Source organism: Eptatretus burgeri, chromosome 11, assembly GCF_056783735.1.
Source record: "Eptatretus burgeri isolate ZD-2024b chromosome 11, Ebu_testis_v1, whole genome shotgun sequence".
Classification (NCBI taxonomy): domain Eukaryota; kingdom Metazoa; phylum Chordata; class Myxini; order Myxiniformes; family Myxinidae; genus Eptatretus; species Eptatretus burgeri.
Genome location: NC_140971.1, coordinates 3,346,216 through 3,365,825, shown reverse-complemented (window position 1 = coordinate 3,365,825; position 19,610 = coordinate 3,346,216). Strand labels below are relative to the sequence as shown.

General features: G+C 41.9%; 1 protein-coding gene across 5 annotated transcripts in view; it reads left to right on the top strand.

Moving 5' to 3' along the window:
* Positions 1–19,610, top strand: part of ATP13A2 (ATPase cation transporting 13A2) — a 92,850-nt gene that overhangs the window by 27,586 nt on the left and 45,654 nt on the right. For 3 of the 5 annotated variants that reach the window (XM_085847746.1, XM_085847747.1, XM_085847748.1), the window contains 7 exons: positions 1,624–1,703; positions 2,850–2,927; positions 12,224–12,293; positions 13,073–13,207; positions 14,023–14,101; positions 14,289–14,432; positions 14,840–15,064. In XM_085847746.1, the coding sequence (XP_085703872.1) occupies positions 1,624–1,703; positions 2,850–2,927; positions 12,224–12,293; positions 13,073–13,207; positions 14,023–14,101; positions 14,289–14,432; positions 14,840–15,064 (811 nt within the window). The remainder of the gene's footprint in view (positions 1–1,623; positions 1,704–2,849; positions 2,928–12,223; positions 12,294–13,072; positions 13,208–14,022; positions 14,102–14,288; positions 14,433–14,839; positions 15,065–19,610) is intronic. The other 2 variants (XM_085847745.1, XM_085847744.1) reach the window with 2 other exon arrangements.

The window sequence follows — 19,610 nt, the reverse complement described above, 5'->3', positions numbered from 1 at the left end:
GATGGATGGTGCTGTGTATTTATAATGAAGGTGATTATGGATGGTGCTGTGTATATATAATGAAGGTGATGGATGGTGCTGTGTTTTTATAATGAAGGTGATGATGGATGGATGGTGCTGTGTGTTTATAATGAAGGTGATGATGGATGGTGCTATGTATTTATAATGAAGGTGATGATGGATGGTGCTATGTATTTATAATGAAAGTGGTGATGGATGGTGCTATGTATAAATAAAATAGGTGATTATGTATCGTGCTGTGTATTTATAATGAAGGTGATGATAGATGGTGCTGTGTATTTATAATGAAGTTGATTATGGATGGTGCTGTGTATTTATAATGAAGGTGATGCATAGTGCTTTGTATTTATAATTAATGTGATGATGAATAGTGCTGTGTATTTATAATCAAGGTGATGATTGATGGTTCTGTGTATTTATAATGAAGGTGATGATAGATGGTGCTGTGTATTTATAATGAAGGTGATGGATAGTGCTTTGTATTTATAATTAAGGTGATGATGAATAGTGCTGTGTCTTAATAATGAAAGTGATGATGGATGGTGCTGTGTATTTATAATGAAGGTGATGATAGATGGTGCTGTGTATTTATAATGAAGTTGATTATGGATGGTGCTGTGTATTTATCATGAAGGTGATGATGGATAGTGCTGTGTATTTATAATTAAGGTGATGATGGATAGTGCTCTGTATTTATAATTAAGGTGATGATGGATGGTGCTATGTATTTATAATGAAGGTGATGATAGATGGTGCTGTGTATTTATAATGAAGGTGATGATAGATGGTGCTGTGTATTTATAATGAAGGTGATGACAGATTGTGCTGTGTATTTATAATGAAGGTGATGATAGATGGTGCTTTGTATTTATAATGAAGGTGATAATGTATGGTGCTGTGTATTTATAATGACTGTGATGATTGATGGTTCTGTGTATTTATGATGCATGGTGCTGTGTATTTATAATGAAGTTGATTATGGATGGTGCTGTGTATATATAATGAAGGTGATGGATGGTGCTGTGTTTTTATAATGAAGGTGATGATGGATGGATGGTGCTGTGTATTTATAATGAAGGTGATTATGGATGGTGCTGTGTATATATAATGAAGGTGATGGATGGTGCTGTGTATTTATAATGAAGGTGATGGATGGTGCTGTGTTTTTATAATGAAGGTGATGATGGATGGATGGTGCTGTGTATATATAATGAAGGTGATGATGGATGGATGGTGCTGTGTATTTATAATGAAGGTGATTATGGATGGTGCTGTGTATATATAATGAAGGTGATTATGGATGGTGCTGTGTATATATAATGAAGGTGATTATGGATGGTGCTGTGTATTTATAATGAAGGTGATTATGGATGGTGCTGTGTATTTATAATGAAGGTGATGGATGGTGCTGTGTTTTTATAATGAAGGTGATGATGGATGGATGGTGCTGTGTATTTATAATGAAGGTGATTATGGATGGTGCTGTGTATATATAATGAAGGTGATGGATGGTGCTGTGTTTTTATAATGAAGGTGATGATGGATGGATGGTGCTGTGTATTTATAATGAAGGTGATGATGGATGGTGCTCTGTGTTCCCAGGTGGAATCCTTTCGTTATTTTGACTCGCACCACAGGCGCTCCGTCTGGAGCAAAAGCCAGGCAACCTTTGTGCCACTATGGTATGTCATTCATGTCGTGGAATCTATTTCCTTAGATTGAATAAACGCCTCGTGTTCAGAATTCCGATCATTTATTGCTTGGTTGGCAAAAGCAAAACACAGACAGAAGTCTATAGCTTGTATTGAATTATCCTTGACCAATAAAAATACATTTTCAGCCACACAGAATCGATATTTATACATTTTGAAGTGATATGTTGTCAACAAGTTTCATCAGAAATGTATATGGAAATTTCTTTCAACATCTTCATCATTGCAACAGTTGTTTTTCAAACCTCTGATGATTTTGCAAATTTTTCATTGTTATACAGGTATGAAACAAATCATCTCTAAAAAGGCTTTCTTGTACAATAAACACTCTAAACATTATTTTTTGAGCACATTATGAGACACTTGTATTCATATTATAAAGCATTTATAATTCCACAGACGAATCTCAAATGGTAAGAAAAGGTTGAGACGTGTGGTTTGGGCGATGTCAATGTAATGCACGAGGCTTGGCACTTGATGTCACCCTTGCGGTGCACAAGTGCAAGACTCACAATTTTGCAGTCATTAATTAATTAACCCTTTTCTAATAAAAGCCATTATTATAGTAATACATTGTCCATTCAATTATCAAATAATTAATTAAAAGCTTAATGGAGGATATATAATTGATACGTGTATATGAATCGAAATTCCTGTAATTAATTCTAATCAACTTTAAAGGAATATATTTCTTATAATTATTGTTGCGACTGCAAAGTGTACAATCAATTGTATATAAACTTAAAGTATGCATTTATTTGCCTTTTATGAAGTTCGGTTAAATAATATGGTTATGCTCATTCCTGTGACTTGAAGTATTGTGAAATGCAAGACGTCTTTACTTAGCTAAAGAAACATTTAGCTTTGAAGTTCAATGACTTCTCAGAACAGTGTATGTTTAATGTGTTGCCATTAACAAAGATCCAAAAGTTGGATTTCACTTTTACATTAAGTTTTAAAGGATCACCCACATGATGTCATCACAAAATGGTGCAACCCCACCATCATCACCACATATTGGAATCGAGATATTATTGTACCGTAATGTCCTTGCCTGCATGTGATTGCTACCCTCCCCACCCCCAAACCCCACAACCACCTCCACGCCTTTCACAGTGGCCTGTCTGACAGCTGGACATGTTCCGATCTACATCTCATGGTCGGGGGTTTAAACCAACACCAGCGTGCAGAAAGGTCTGTGAATATAATCCTTCATTTCAGTTTGATTTCCGGTATTGTACTCTTGTATCACTTTATTAGATCCTACCAGATAACCCGGTTCCACTGGGCTGTTGTAAGGAAATTCATTCCCAATAGTAGTGTGCAATATTTAGGGAGTTTGTCAGGAATGTCCTTTGACAGTAGTTTGGTTCTCAGAGAGAAAGTGACAGTAGTTTAGTTCTCATAGAGAAAGCACCAGTAGTTTGGTTCTCAGAGAGAAAGTGACGAGTTTGGTTCCCATGGAGAAAGGGTCAGTAGTTTGGTTCTCAGAGAGAAAGTGACAGTAGTTTGGTTCTCAGAGAGAAAGTGACAGTAGTTTGGTTCTCATAGAGAAAGCACCAGTAGTTTGGTTCTCAGAGAGAAAGTGACAGTAGTTTGGTTCTCATAGAGAAAGCACCAGTAGTTTGGTTCTCAGAGAGAAAGTGATGAGTTTGGTTCCCATGGAGAAAAGGGTCAGTAGTTTGGTTCTCAGAGAGAAAGCGACAGTGGTTTGGTTCTCATTGATAAAATGACAGTAGTTTGGTTCCCATTGATAAAACGACAGTAGTTTGGTTCTCATAGAGAAAGCACCAGTAGTTTGGTTCTCAGAGAGAAAGTGACGAGTTTGGTTCCCATGGAGAAAGCGACAGTAGTTTGGTTCTCAGAGAGAAAGTGACAGTGGTTTGGTTCTCAGAGAGAAAGTGACAGTAGTTTGGTTCCCATAGAGAAAGCGACAGTAGTTTGGTTCCCATTGATAAAACGATAGTAGTTTGGTTCCCACAGAGAAAGAGACAGTAGTTTGGATCCCGTTGATAAAACGACAGTAGTTTGGTTCTCAGAAAGAAAGTGACTAGTTTGGTTCCCATGGAGAAAGCGATAGTCGTTTGGTTCTCAGAGAGAAAGCGACAGTAATTTGGTTCCCAAAGAGAAAGTGACAGTGGTTTGGTTCCCATGGAGAAAGCGACAGTAGTGTGGTTCCCATAGAGAAAGTGACAGTCGTTTGGTTCCCATGGAGAAAGCGACAGTCGTTTGGTTCACAGAGAGAAAGTGACAGTGGTTTGGTTCGCAAGGAAAAGTGACAGTAGTGTGGTTCCCATAGAGAAAGTGACAGTAATTTGATTCCCATAGAGAAAGCGACAGTAGTTTGGTTCCCATAGAGAAAGTGACAGTAGTTTGGTTCCCAGAGAGAAAGTGACAGTAGTTTGGTTCCCATAGAGAAAGTGACAGTAATTTGATTCCCATAGAGAAAGCGACAGTAGTTTGGTTCCCATAGAGAAAGTGACAGTAGTTTGGTTCCCAGAGAGAAAGCGACAGTAGTTTGGTTCCCATAGAAAAAGTGACAGTAGTTTGGTGCCATAGAGAAAGCGACAGTAGTTTGGTTCCCATAGAGAAAGTGACAGTAGTTTGGTTCCCATAGAGAAAGTGACAGTAGTTTGGTTCCCATAGAGAAAGTGACAGTAGTTTGGTTCCCATAGAGAAAGCGACAGTAGTTTGGTTCCCATGGAGAAAGCGACAGTAGTTTGGTTCCCATAGAGAAAGTGACAGTAGTGTGGTTCCCATAGAGAAAGTGACAGTAGTGTGGTTCCCATAGAGAAAGTGACAGTGGTTTGGTTCCCATAGAGAAAGTGACAGTAATTTGATTCCCATAGAGAAAATGACAGTAGTTTGGTTCCCATAGAGAAAGTGACAGTAGTTTGGTTCCCATAGAGAAAGTGACAGTAGTTTGGTTCCCATAGAGAAAGCGACAGTAGTTTGGTTCCCATAGAAAAAGTGACAGTAGTTTGGTTCCCATAGAGAAAGTGACAGTAGTTTGGTTCCCATAGAGAAAGTGACAGTGGTTTGGTTCGCAAGGAAAAGTGACAGTAGTGTGGTTCCCATAGAGAAAGTGACAGTAATTTGATTCCCATAGAGAAAGTGACAGTAGTTTGGTTCCCATAGAGAAAGTGACAGTAGTTTGGTTCCCATAGAGAAAGCGACAGTAGTTTGGTTCCCATAGAGAAAGTGACAGTAGTTTGATTCCCATAGAGAAAGTGACAGTAGTTTGGTTCCCATAGAGAAAGTGACAGTAGTTTGGTTCCCATAGAGAAAGTGACAGTAGTTTGGTTCCCATAGAGAAAGTGACAGTAGTTTGGTTCCCATAGAGAAAGTGACAGTAGTTTGGTTCCCATAGAGAAAGCGACAGTAGTTTGGTTCCCATAGAGAAAGCGACAGTAGTTTGATTCCCATAGAGAAAGTGACAGTAGTTTGGTTCCCATAGAGAAAGTGACAGTAGTTTGATTCCCATAGAAAGCGACAGTAATTTGGTTCCCATAGAGAAAGTGACAGTAGTTTGGTTCCCATAGAGAAAGCGACAGTAGTTTGGTTCCCATAGAAAAAGTGACAGTAGTTTGGTTCCCATAGAGAAAGCGACAGTAGTTTGGTTCCCATAGAGAAAGTGACAGTAGTTTGGTTCCCATAGAGAAAGCGACAGTAGTTTGGTTCCCATAGAGAAAGCGACAGTAGTTTGGTTCCCATGGAGAAAGTGACAGTAGTTTGGTTCCCATAGAGAAAGCGACAGTAGTTTGGTTCCCATGGAGAAAGCGACAGTAGTTTGGTTCCCATAGAGAAAGCGACAGTAGTTTGGTTCCCATAGAGAAAGTGACAGTAGTTTGGTTTCCATAGAGAAAGTGACAGTAGTTTGGTTCTCAGAAAGAAAGTGACTAGTTTGGTTCCCATGGAGAAAGCGATAGTCGTTTGGTTCTCAGAGAGAAAGCGACAGTAATTTGGTTCCCAAAGAGAAAGTGACAGTGGTTTGGTTCCCATGGAGAAAGCGACAGTAGTGTGGTTCCCATAGAGAAAGTGACAGTCGTTTGGTTCCCATGGAGAAAGTGACAGTCGTTTGGTTCACAGAGAGAAAGTGACAGTGGTTTGGTTCGCAAGGAAAAGTGACAGTAGTGTGGTTCCCATAGAGAAAGTGACAGTAATTTGATTCCCATAGAGAAAGCGACAGTAGTTTGGTTCCCATAGAGAAAGTGACAGTAGTTTGGTTCCCATAGAAAAAGTGACAGTAGTTTGGTGCCATAGAGAAAGCGACAGTAGTTTGGTTCCCATAGAGAAAGTGACAGTAGTTTGGTTCCCATAGAGAAAGTGACAGTAGTTTGGTTCCCATAGAGAAAGTGACAGTAGTTTGGTTCCCATAGAGAAAGCGACAGTAGTTTGGTTCCCATGGAGAAAGCGACAGTAGTTTGGTTCCCATAGAGAAAGTGACAGTAGTGTGGTTCCCATAGAGAAAGTGACAGTAGTGTGGTTCCCATAGAGAAAGTGACAGTGGTTTGGTTCCCATAGAGAAAGTGACAGTAATTTGATTCCCATAGAGAAAGTGACAGTAGTTTGGTTCCCATAGAGAAAGTGACAGTAGTTTGGTTCCCATAGAGAAAGTGACAGTAGTTTGGTTCCCATAGAGAAAGCGACAGTAGTTTGGTTCCCATAGAAAAAGTGACAGTAGTTTGGTTCCCATAGAGAAAGTGACAGTAGTTTGGTTCCCATAGAGAAAGTGACAGTGGTTTGGTTCGCAAGGAAAAGTGACAGTAGTGTGGTTCCCATAGAGAAAGTGACAGTAATTTGATTCCCATAGAGAAAGTGACAGTAGTTTGGTTCCCATAGAGAAAGTGACAGTAGTTTGGTTCCCATAGAGAAAGCGACAGTAGTTTGGTTCCCATAGAGAAAGTGACAGTAGTTTGATTCCCATAGAGAAAGTGACAGTAGTTTGGTTCCCATAGAGAAAGTGACAGTAGTTTGGTTCCCATTGAGAAAGTGACAGTAGTTTGGTTCCCATAGAGAAAGTGACAGTAGTTTGGTTCCCATAGAGAAAGCGACAGTAGTTTGGTTCCCATAGAGAAAGCGACAGTAGTTTGATTCCCATAGAGAAAGTGACAGTAGTTTGGTTCCCATAGAGAAAGTGACAGTAGTTTGGTTCCCATAGAGAAAGCGACAGTAGTTTGGTTCCCATAGAGAAAGTGACAGTAGTTTGGTTCCCATAGAGAAAGCGACAGTAGTTTGGTTCCCATAGAAAAAGTGACAGTAGTTTGGTTCCCATAGAGAAAGCGACAGTAGTTTGGTTCCCATAGAGAAAGTGACAGTAGTTTGGTTCCCATAGAGAAAGTGACAGTAGTTTGGTTCCCATAGAGAAAGCGACAGTAGTTTGGTTCCCATGGAGAAAGTGACAGTAGTTTGGTTCCCATAGAGAAAGCGACAGTAGTTTGGTTCCCATGGAGAAAGCGACAGTAGTTTGGTTCCCATAGAGAAAGCGACAGTAGTTTGGTTCCCATAGAGAAAGTGACAGTAGTTTGGTTCCCATAGAGAAAGTGACAGTAGTTTGGTTCCCATAGAGAAAGTGACAGTAGTTTGGTTCCCATAGAGAAAGTGACAGTAGTTTGGTTCCCATAGAGAAAGTGACAGTAGTTTGGTTCCCATAGAGAAAGCGACAGTAGTTTGGTTCCCATGGAGAAAGCGACAGTAGTTTGGTTCCCATAGAGAAAGCGACAGTAGTTTGGTTCCCATAGAGAAAGTGACAGTAGTGTGGTTCCCATAGAGAAAGTGACTGTAGTGTGGTTCCCATAGAGAAAGTGACAGTAGTGTGGTTCCCATAGAGAAAGTGACAGTAGTTTGGTTCCCATGGAGAAAGTGACAGTAGTTTGGTTCCCATAGAGAAAGCGACAGTAGTTTGGTTCCCATGGAGAAAGCGACAGTAGTTTGGTTCCCATAGAGAAAGCGACAGTAGTTTGGTTCCCATAGAGAAAGTGACAGTAGTTTGGTTCCCATAGAGAAAGTGACAGTAGTTTGGTTCCCATAGAGAAAGTGACAGTAGTTTGGTTCCCATAGAGAAAGTGACAGTAGTTTGGTTCCCATAGAGAAAGTGACAGTAGTTTGGTTCCCATAGAGAAAGCGACAGTAGTTTGGTTCCCATGGAGAAAGCGACAGTAGTTTGGTTCCCATAGAGAAAGCGACAGTAGTTTGGTTCCCATAGAGAAAGTGACAGTAGTGTGGTTCCCATAGAGAAAGTGACTGTAGTGTGGTTCCCATAGAGAAAGTGACAGTAGTGTGGTTCCCATAGAGAAAGTGACAGTAGTTTGGTTCCCATAGAGAAAGTGACAGTAGTTTGGTTCCCATAGAGAAAGTGACAGTAGTTTGGTTCCCATAGAGAAAGTGACAGTAGTTTGGTTCCCATAGAGAAAGTGACAGTAGTTTGGTTCCCATAGAGAAAGTGACAGTAGTTTGGTTCCCATAGAGAAAGTGACAGTAGTGTGGTTCCCATAGAGAAAGTGACAGTAGTGTGGTTCCCATAGAGAAAGCGACAGTAGTTTGGTTCCCATGGAGAAAGCGACAGTAGTTTGGTTCCCATAGAGAAAGTGACAGTAGTGTGGTTCCCATAGAGAAAGTGACAGTAGTTTGGTTCCCATAGAAAAAGTGACAGTAGTTTGGTTCCCATAGAGAAAGTGACAGTAGTTTGGTTCCCATAGAGAAAGTGACAGTGGTTTGGTTCGCAAGGAAAAGTGACAGTAGTGTGGTTCCCATAGAGAAAGTGACAGTAATTTGATTCCCATAGAGAAAGTGACAGTAGTTTGGTTCCCATAGAGAAAGTGACAGTAGTTTGGTTCCCATAGAGAAAGCGACAGTAGTTTGGTTCCCATAGAGAAAGTGACAGTAGTTTGATTCCCATAGAGAAAGTGACAGTAGTTTGGTTCCCATAGAGAAAGTGACAGTAGTTTGGTTCCCATAGAGAAAGTGACAGTAGTTTGGTTCCCATAGAGAAAGTGACAGTAGTTTGGTTCCCATAGAGAAAGTGACAGTAGTTTGGTTCCCATAGAGAAAGCGACAGTAGTTTGGTTCCCATAGAGAAAGCGACAGTAGTTTGATTCCCATAGAGAAAGTGACAGTAGTTTGGTTCCCATAGAGAAAGTGACAGTAGTTTGATTCCCATAGAGAAAGCGACAGTAATTTGGTTCCCATAGAGAAAGTGACAGTAGTTTGGTTCCCATAGAGAAAGCGACAGTAGTTTGGTTCCCATAGAAAAAGTGACAGTAGTTTGGTTCCCATAGAGAAAGCGACAGTAGTTTGGTTCCCATAGAGAAAGTGACAGTAGTTTGGTTCCCATAGAGAAAGCGACAGTAGTTTGGTTCCCATAGAGAAAGCGACAGTAGTTTGGTTCCCATGGAGAAAGTGACAGTAGTTTGGTTCCCATAGAGAAAGCGACAGTAGTTTGGTTCCCATGGAGAAAGCGACAGTAGTTTGGTTCCCATAGAGAAAGCGACAGTAGTTTGGTTCCCATAGAGAAAGTGACAGTAGTTTGGTTTCCATAGAGAAAGTGACAGTAGTTTGGTTCTCAGAAAGAAAGTGACTAGTTTGGTTCCCATGGAGAAAGCGATAGTCGTTTGGTTCACAGAGAAAGCGACAGTAATTTGGTTCCCAAAGAGAAAGTGACAGTGGTTTGGTTCCCATGGAGAAAGCGACAGTAGTGTGGTTCCCATAGAGAAAGTGACAGTCGTTTGGTTCCCATGGAGAAAGTGACAGTCGTTTGGTTCACAGAGAGAAAGTGACAGTGGTTTGGTTCGCAAGGAAAAGTGACAGTAGTGTGGTTCCCATAGAGAAAGTGACAGTAATTTGATTCCCATAGAGAAAGCGACAGTAGTTTGGTTCCCATAGAGAAAGTGACAGTAGTTTGGTTCCCATAGAAAAAGTGACAGTAGTTTGGTGCCATAGAGAAAGCGACAGTAGTTTGGTTCCCATAGAGAAAGTGACAGTAGTTTGGTTCCCATAGAGAAAGTGACAGTAGTTTGGTTCCCATAGAGAAAGTGACAGTAGTTTGGTTCCCATAGAGAAAGCGACAGTAGTTTGGTTCCCATGGAGAAAGCGACAGTAGTTTGGTTCCCATAGAGAAAGTGACAGTAGTGTGGTTCCCATAGAGAAAGTGACAGTAGTGTGGTTCCCATAGAGAAAGTGACAGTGGTTTGGTTCCCATAGAGAAAGTGACAGTAATTTGATTCCCATAGAGAAAGTGACAGTAGTTTGGTTCCCATAGAGAAAGTGACAGTAGTTTGGTTCCCATAGAGAAAGTGACAGTAGTTTGGTTCCCATAGAGAAAGCGACAGTAGTTTGGTTCCCATAGAAAAAGTGACAGTAGTTTGGTTCCCATAGAGAAAGTGACAGTAGTTTGGTTCCCATAGAGAAAGTGACAGTGGTTTGGTTCGCAAGGAAAAGTGACAGTAGTGTGGTTCCCATAGAGAAAGTGACAGTAATTTGATTCCCATAGAGAAAGTGACAGTAGTTTGGTTCCCATAGAGAAAGTGACAGTAGTTTGGTTCCCATAGAGAAAGCGACAGTAGTTTGGTTCCCATAGAGAAAGTGACAGTAGTTTGATTCCCATAGAGAAAGTGACAGTAGTTTGGTTCCCATAGAGAAAGTGACAGTAGTTTGGTTCCCATTGAGAAAGTGACAGTAGTTTGGTTCCCATAGAGAAAGTGACAGTAGTTTGGTTCCCATAGAGAAAGCGACAGTAGTTTGGTTCCCATAGAGAAAGCGACAGTAGTTTGATTCCCATAGAGAAAGTGACAGTAGTTTGGTTCCCATAGAGAAAGTGACAGTAGTTTGGTTCCCATAGAGAAAGCGACAGTAGTTTGGTTCCCATAGAGAAAGTGACAGTAGTTTGGTTCCCATAGAGAAAGCGACAGTAGTTTGGTTCCCATAGAAAAAGTGACAGTAGTTTGGTTCCCATAGAGAAAGCGACAGTAGTTTGGTTCCCATAGAGAAAGTGACAGTAGTTTGGTTCCCATAGAGAAAGTGACAGTAGTTTGGTTCCCATAGAGAAAGCGACAGTAGTTTGGTTCCCATGGAGAAAGTGACAGTAGTTTGGTTCCCATAGAGAAAGCGACAGTAGTTTGGTTCCCATGGAGAAAGCGACAGTAGTTTGGTTCCCATAGAGAAAGCGACAGTAGTTTGGTTCCCATAGAGAAAGTGACAGTAGTTTGGTTCCCATAGAGAAAGTGACAGTAGTTTGGTTCCCATAGAGAAAGTGACAGTAGTTTGGTTCCCATAGAGAAAGTGACAGTAGTTTGGTTCCCATAGAGAAAGTGACAGTAGTTTGGTTCCCATAGAGAAAGCGACAGTAGTTTGGTTCCCATGGAGAAAGCGACAGTAGTTTGGTTCCCATAGAGAAAGCGACAGTAGTTTGGTTCCCATAGAGAAAGTGACAGTAGTGTGGTTCCCATAGAGAAAGTGACTGTAGTGTGGTTCCCATAGAGAAAGTGACAGTAGTGTGGTTCCCATAGAGAAAGTGACAGTAGTTTGGTTCCCATGGAGAAAGTGACAGTAGTTTGGTTCCCATAGAGAAAGCGACAGTAGTTTGGTTCCCATGGAGAAAGCGACAGTAGTTTGGTTCCCATAGAGAAAGCGACAGTAGTTTGGTTCCCATAGAGAAAGTGACAGTAGTTTGGTTCCCATAGAGAAAGTGACAGTAGTTTGGTTCCCATAGAGAAAGTGACAGTAGTTTGGTTCCCATAGAGAAAGTGACAGTAGTTTGGTTCCCATAGAGAAAGTGACAGTAGTTTGGTTCCCATAGAGAAAGCGACAGTAGTTTGGTTCCCATGGAGAAAGCGACAGTAGTTTGGTTCCCATAGAGAAAGCGACAGTAGTTTGGTTCCCATAGAGAAAGTGACAGTAGTGTGGTTCCCATAGAGAAAGTGACTGTAGTGTGGTTCCCATAGAGAAAGTGACAGTAGTGTGGTTCCCATAGAGAAAGTGACAGTGGTTTGGTTCCCATGGAGAAAGTGACAGTGGTTTGGTTCCCATAGAGAAAGTGACAGTAGTGTGGTTCCCATAGAGAAAGTGACAGTAGTTTGGTTCCCATGGAGAAAGTGACAGTGGTTTGGTTCCCATAGAGAAAGTGACAGTAGTGTGGTTCCCATAGAGAAAGTGACAGTAGTTTGGTTCCCATGGAGAAAGTGACAGTAGTGTGGTTCCCATAGAGAAAGCGACAGTAGTTTGGTTCCCATGGAGAAAGTGACAGTGGTTTGGTTCCCAACTCGGTGATTGGTTGAATAATTACCTGGAGAGGGTTTTTCTAAAATCTTGGATTGAATGAACAAAGCGTAAGAATATATACGTTACGTGTCGTCCATACATCAAGTTATTGTGTTGGTTTGTTTCTGGACCACAATTCTGCAAGTTAAGCCTGAGGCTCGGTGAGCAGGAAGTGGGACACTACGGGGATCTGCTCCTGTTGGCAATTGAGAGGTTCTTTCTTTGTGAAATTGCAGGCTCAACATCTTTGGTGAGAATGTCATCAATGTTCCCGTTCCATCTTACTGGCATCTTTTCGTTAATGAGGTTTGTTTTCACAACCACACACACTCTCACTTTCCACCTTAATCACTTTGAGTCACCACCACGTCAACCACCTCCAACACCATATCCAACAGCACCTCCAACTCCACCAGCAATGCCATTGACACACCACCCGAACTGGCACTGACCTCACCACTTCCACCAGCACTGCCGCAACCCTCCCACCAGCACTGCCGCAACCCTCCCACCCCCCACTGGTGCCGCCCCAGCATCTCCACCTGCACCGCCCCAGACACCTCCGCTGGCACCGCCCCAGACACCTCCGCTGGCACCGCCCCAGACACCTCCGCTGGCACCGCCCCAGACACCTCCGCTGGCACCGCCCCAGACACCTCCGCCGCACCGCCCCAGACACCTCCGCCGGCCCCGCCCCCCACACCTGCGGCGGCCCCGCCCCACACACCTCCGCCGGCCCCGCCCCACACACCTCCGCCGGCCCCGCCCCACACACCTCCGCCGGCCCCGCCCCACACACCTCCGCCGGCCCCGCCCCACACACCTCCGCCAGCACCGCCCCAGACACATCCACTGGCGTTACCTATGTTTCACCTTCATTTGCACTGTAATTTGCTGATTGACACAAATTTTCTTGTCATTTTTTACTCGTGCTTGTTAAAAGGGAACACTGCTTGATGGCTTTGTTGAAGAATCGACCTTTGTTACAACAATTGCTTTTCTATCTGAATGTTGTATACAATGAATTTCTTGACATGGTGATTTGTTGATTTTTTGACTTTCCCCCCCCCCCTCCCCCCTGACAGGTTCTCAACCCATTCTACATGTTCCAGGCACTGAGTCTGGCCCTGTGGTTTGCTGACAATTATTATTATTATTCTGCTTGCATCCTCATCTTGTCAATCGTTTCCATCACGAGCGCATTGTATCAGACTCACAAGGCATGCTTGAACTCTCCCAACCTCTGTTCCTTCATGCCCTCCCTATATGCTCCCTCTTAACCACACTCCCACCTGTGCTCCCACCAGCACTCACTCCCACCCTCCTTCCTGTTCACTCTCCCGCCCACTCTCTCCACTGCCCATGCTCTCGCCCATGCGTGCTCCCTCCTGTGCCTGCTCTTGCCCACGCTCATGTTTGCGCTCACTCTTGCCTGTGCTCACTCTTGCCTGTGCTCCCACCCTCCTTCCTGCTCACACTCTCGCCCATGCGTGCTCCCTCCTATGCCTGCTCTTGCCCATGCTCTTGTCCGCACTCCATCCAGCCTGCACTCATTCCAGTTTGTGCTCCCACCCTTTTTCCTATTCACACTCCTGCCCATGCGTGCTCCCTCCTGTGCCCGTGCCTGCTCTTGCCCATGCTCCCTCCCGTCCACATTCCATCCCACTTGCACTCACTCCTGCCCGTGCCTACTCCAGCCTGTGCTCCCACCAGCTCTTGTTCCCTTTGGCCCGCTTGTGCTCCTTTCCACCCTCCCAAGTCCCCTCCCAGTCATGCTCCCTCTCACCCTCGCTTCCTCCTTCCCATCTGCGATCCTACTCACCAATATTCCCTCCCTTCCATCCATGCTCCCTCACACCTCCACTCCATTCATGTATTTGTGCTTGTGTGTGTGTGTATATATATATATATATATATATATATATATATATATATATATATATATATATATATATATATATATGTTGTATATTTGTCCATTTTTAGCCATTTTGCTTTTCTTTGACACACTTTCTTATTGTACTTGTCTTTGCAGCAAGCAGTAGCTTTGAGAGACATGGTGAAGACAAATGTTTCAGTGTGTGTCCTTCGCCCAGATGGTGGTACACGTACATGTACACATGCACATGTTCTCCTAAAATTTCTACTCCATTACTTTTTCCTTCCTTGTGAAGCTTTATCTTTGCATTTCCTTCTTTAATATATATTCTTTCTTCCCTTTTTTTATCATCCTCCTCTCACTCCTCCTCTCACTCCTCCTCTGGCATCTCCAATCTCTACCTTCCTCATCGTTTTCTCCAGGCCTCGAGGAGCTTCCTTCGAAATTACTTGTTCCAGGAGATGTTGTGTCCCTCTCCCCGTCCATCACTTCTCTGAACACACAGCTCTCCTGTGATGCGGCCCTGCTGTCGGGGCAGTGCAGGATGGATGAGAGCATGCTGACCGGTACGAGTCGAGCTTCACTTCCTCACCACATTCACCTCGCTTGTCTGTGCTCTCTTTCACTTCCTCGATCAGTTAAGATACTCTGTGCTGTACTTCAACATCAATACTCCTGAGTGTTGTCCTTATTGTGTTAATGAGTTTAAATGTGAGCATAAGTCGGTGCCTTGCATGGTAGTGTGATAGTGCAAAGTATCACCAGAGCCTTCCTGGCTCATCACAACCTTTTGGGGTTCGAGGAGGGGCATAAAGGGGAAAAGATGGAATCAACGTTCTGACTGAAGTTTTCTGACTTTACCTCAACCCTTAAAAATCAATGATAAATACTCTGCCTGATTTTTGTACTTCTAGCCAAAACCAACTTTAAAAAACAAAAAATCACTGTTGTGGTCCCACGTGTGGATGAGCAGGTGAGAGTGTGCCAGTCAGTAAGCTGAGCCTGCCAGGTGGTGAGGTTAGTGATCCACACAGTGCGGTGACAGAACTGGGTGTTGAAGATGCCATTGTGGATGGCGTGGTTGGCGGTCAGGCAACGTACTCGTGCAACACACACCGGAGAAACACACTGCTCTGTGGCACGACGCTGCTTACCACACACGGATCGCACTCTCCAATCGCTGTTGTTACTCGTACAGGTGTGAGTCTGTCCCATAGTTTGTATTTGATCACCTGAACTAGTCTGAAGGCTGTTTTGTCTGAGCTTCTGTTTGTGTTCATGTACCTGTTATGTCTTTGCACATGTATTCATATTTTTCAATGAGAACATTAAGGTAATTCCAAACCAGCCTAACATGAACATGAACATATCCAGCATAACATGAACATATCCAGGTCTTACATGAACATATCCAGGTCTTACATGAACATATCCAGGTCTTACATGAACATATCCAGCCTAACATGAACATATCCAGCCTAACATGAACATATCCAGGTCTTACATGAACATATCCAAGTCTTACATGAACATATCCAGCCTAACATGAACATATCCAGCCTAACATGAACATATCCAGGTCTTACATGAACATATCCAGGTCTTACATGAACATATCCAGCATAACATGAACATATCCAGCATAACATGAACATATCCAGGTCTTACATTAACATATCGAGCATAACATGAACATATCTAAGTCTTACATGAACATATCCAGCCTAACATGAACATATCCAGCCTCACATGAACATATCCAGGTCTTACATGAACATATCCAGGTCTTACATGAACATATCCAGGTCTTACATGAACATATCCAGGATAACATGAACATATCCAGCATAACATGAACATATCCAGCCCAACATGAACATATCCAGGTCTTACATGAACATATCCAGGATAACATGAACATATCCAGTATAACATGAACATATCCAGCATAACATGAACATATCCAGGATAACATGAACATATCCAGTATAACATGAACATATCCAGCATAACATGAACATATCCAGCATAACATGATCATATCCAGCATAACATGAACATATCCAGCATAACATGAACATATCCAGCCTAACACGAACATATCCAGGTCTTACATGAACATATCCAGGTCTTACATGAACATATCCAGCCTAACATGAACATATCCAGCATAAAATGAACATATCCAGGTCTTACATGAACATATCCAGGTCTAACATGAACATATCCAGGTCTTACATGAACATATCCAGCATAACATGAACATATCCAGCATAACATGAACATATCCAGGTCTTACATGAACATATCCAGGTCTTACATGAACATATCCAGGTCTTACATGAACATATCCAGCCTAACATGAACATATCCAGCATAACATGAACATATCCAGCATAACATGAACATATCCAGGTCTAACATGAACATATCCAGGTCTTACATGAACATATCCAGCATAACATGAACATATCCAGCATAACATGAACATATCCAGGTCTTACATGAACATATCCAGGTCTTACATGAACATATCCAGTCCAACATGAACATATCCAGTCCAACATGAACATATCCAGCCCAACATGAACATATCCAGCCTAACATGAACATATGCAGGTCTTACATGAACATATCCAGCCTAACATGATCATATCCAGGTCTTACATGAACATATCCAGCCTAACATGAACATATCCAGCCCAACATGAACATATCCAGCCTAACATGAACATATCCAGCCTAACATGAACATATCCAGGTCTTACATGAACATATCCAGCCTTACATGAACATATCCTGGTCTTACATGACCATATCCTGGTCTTACATGAACATATCCAGGTCTTACATGAACATATCCAGCCTAACGTGATCATATCCAGGTCTTACATGAACATATCCAGGTCTTACAAGAACATATCCAGCCTAACATGAACATATCCAGGTCTTACATGAACATATCCAGGTCTTGCATGAACATATCCAGCCTAACATGAACATATCCAGCCTAACATGAACAAATCCAGCCTAACATGAACATATCCAGCCTAACATGAACATATCCAGCCCAACATGAACATATCCAGGTCTTACATGAACATATCCAGTACAACATGAACATATCCAGCATAACATGAACATATCCAGGTCTTACATGAACATATCCAGCCTAGCATGAACATATCCAGGTCTTACATGAACATCTCCAGCATAACATGAACATATCCAGGTCTTACATGAACATATCCAGCATAACATGAACATATCCAGCATAACATGAACATATCCAGGTCTTACATGAACATATCCAGGTCTTACATGAACATATCCAGCCTAACATGAACATATCCAGCATAACATGAACATATCCAGGTCTTACATGAACATATCCAGGTCTAACATGAACATATCCAGGTCTTACATGAACATATCCAGCATAACATGAACATATCCAGCATAACATGAACATATCCAGGTCTTACATGAACATATCCAGGTCTTACATGAACATATCCAGGTCTTACATGAACATATCCAGCCTAACATGAACATATCCAGCATAACATGAACATATCCAGCATAACATGAACATATCCAGGTCTAACATGAACATATCCAGGTCTTACATGAACATATCCAGCATAACATGAACATATCCAGCATAACATGAACATATCCAGGTCTTACATGAACATATCCAGGTCTTACATGAACATATCCAGTCCAACATGAACATATCCAGTCCAACATGAACATATCCAGCCCAACATGAACATATCCAGCCTAACATGAACATATGCAGGTCTTACATGAACATATCCAGCCTAACATGAACATATCCTGGTCTTACATGACCATATCCTGGTCTTACATGAACATATCCAGGTCTTACATGAACATATCCAGCCTAACGTGATCATATCCAGGTCTTACATGAACATATCCAGGTCTTACAAGAACATATCCAGCCTAACATGAACATATCCAGGTCTTACATGAACATATCCAGGTCTTGCATGAACATATCCAGCCTAACATGAACATATCCAGCCTAACATGAACAAATCCAGCCTAACATGAACATATCCAGCCTAACATGAACATATCCAGCCCAACATGAACATATCCAGGTCTTACATGAACATATCCAGTACAACATGAACATATCCAGCATAACATGAACATATCCAGGTCTTACATGAACATATCCAGCCTAGCATGAACATATCCAGGTCTTACATGAACATCTCCAGCATAACATGAACATATCCAGGTCTTACATGAACATATCCAGCATAACATGAACATATCCAGCCTAACATGAACATATCCAGCATAACATGAACATATCCAGGTCTTACATGAACATATCCAGGTCTTACATGAACATATCCAGCCCAACATGAACATATCCAGCCTAACATAAACATATGCAGGTCTTACATGAACATATCCAGCCTAACATGATCATATCCAGGTCTTACATGAACATATCCAGCATAACATGAACATATCCAGCTGAACATGAACATATCCAGGTCTTACATGAACATATCCAGCCTTACATGAACATATCCTGGTCTTACATGAACATATCCTGGTCTTACATGAACATATCCAGTATAACATGAACATATCCAGGATAACATGAACATATCCAGTATAACATGAACATATCCAGCATAACATGAACATATCCAGGATAACATGAACATATCCAGTATAACATGAACATATCCAGCATAACATGAACATATCCAGCATAACATGATCATATCCAGCATAACATGAACATATCCAGCATAACATGAACATATCCAGCCTAACACGAACATATCCAGGTCTTACATGAACATATCCAGGTCTTACATGAACATATCCAGCCTAACATGAACATATCCAGCATAACATGAACATATCCAGGTCTTACATGAACATATCCAGGTCTAACATGAACATATCCAGGTCTTACATGAACATATCCAGCATAACATGAACATATCCAGCATAACATGAACATATCCAGGTCTTACATGAACATATCCAGGTCTTACATGAACATATCCAGCCCAACATGAACATATCCAGCCCAACATGAACATATCCAGCCTAACATGAACATATCCAGCCTAACATGAACATATCCAGGTCTTACATGAACATATCCAGCCTTACATGAACATATCCAGGTCTTACATGAACATATCCAGCCTAACGTGATCATATCCAGGTCTTACATGAACATATCCAGGTCTTACAAGAACATATCCAGCCTAACATGAACATATCCAGGTCTTACATGAACATATCCAGGTCTTGCATGAACATATCCAGCCTAACATGAACATATCCAGCCGAACATGAACAAATCCAGCCTAACATGAACATATCCAGCCTAACATGAACATATCCAGCCCAACATGAACATATCCAGGTCTTACATGAACATATCCAGTACAACATGAACATATCCAGCATAACATGAACATATCCAGGTCTTACATGAACATATCCAGCCTAGCATGAACATATCCAGGTCTTACATGAACATATCCAGCCTAGCATGAACATATCCAGGTCTTACATGAACATCTCCAGCATAACATGAACATATCCAGCCTAACATGAACATATCCAGCATAACATGAACATATCCAGGTCTTACATGAACATATCCAAGTCTTACATGAACATATCCAGCCTAACATGAACATATCCAGCCTAACATGAACATATCCAGC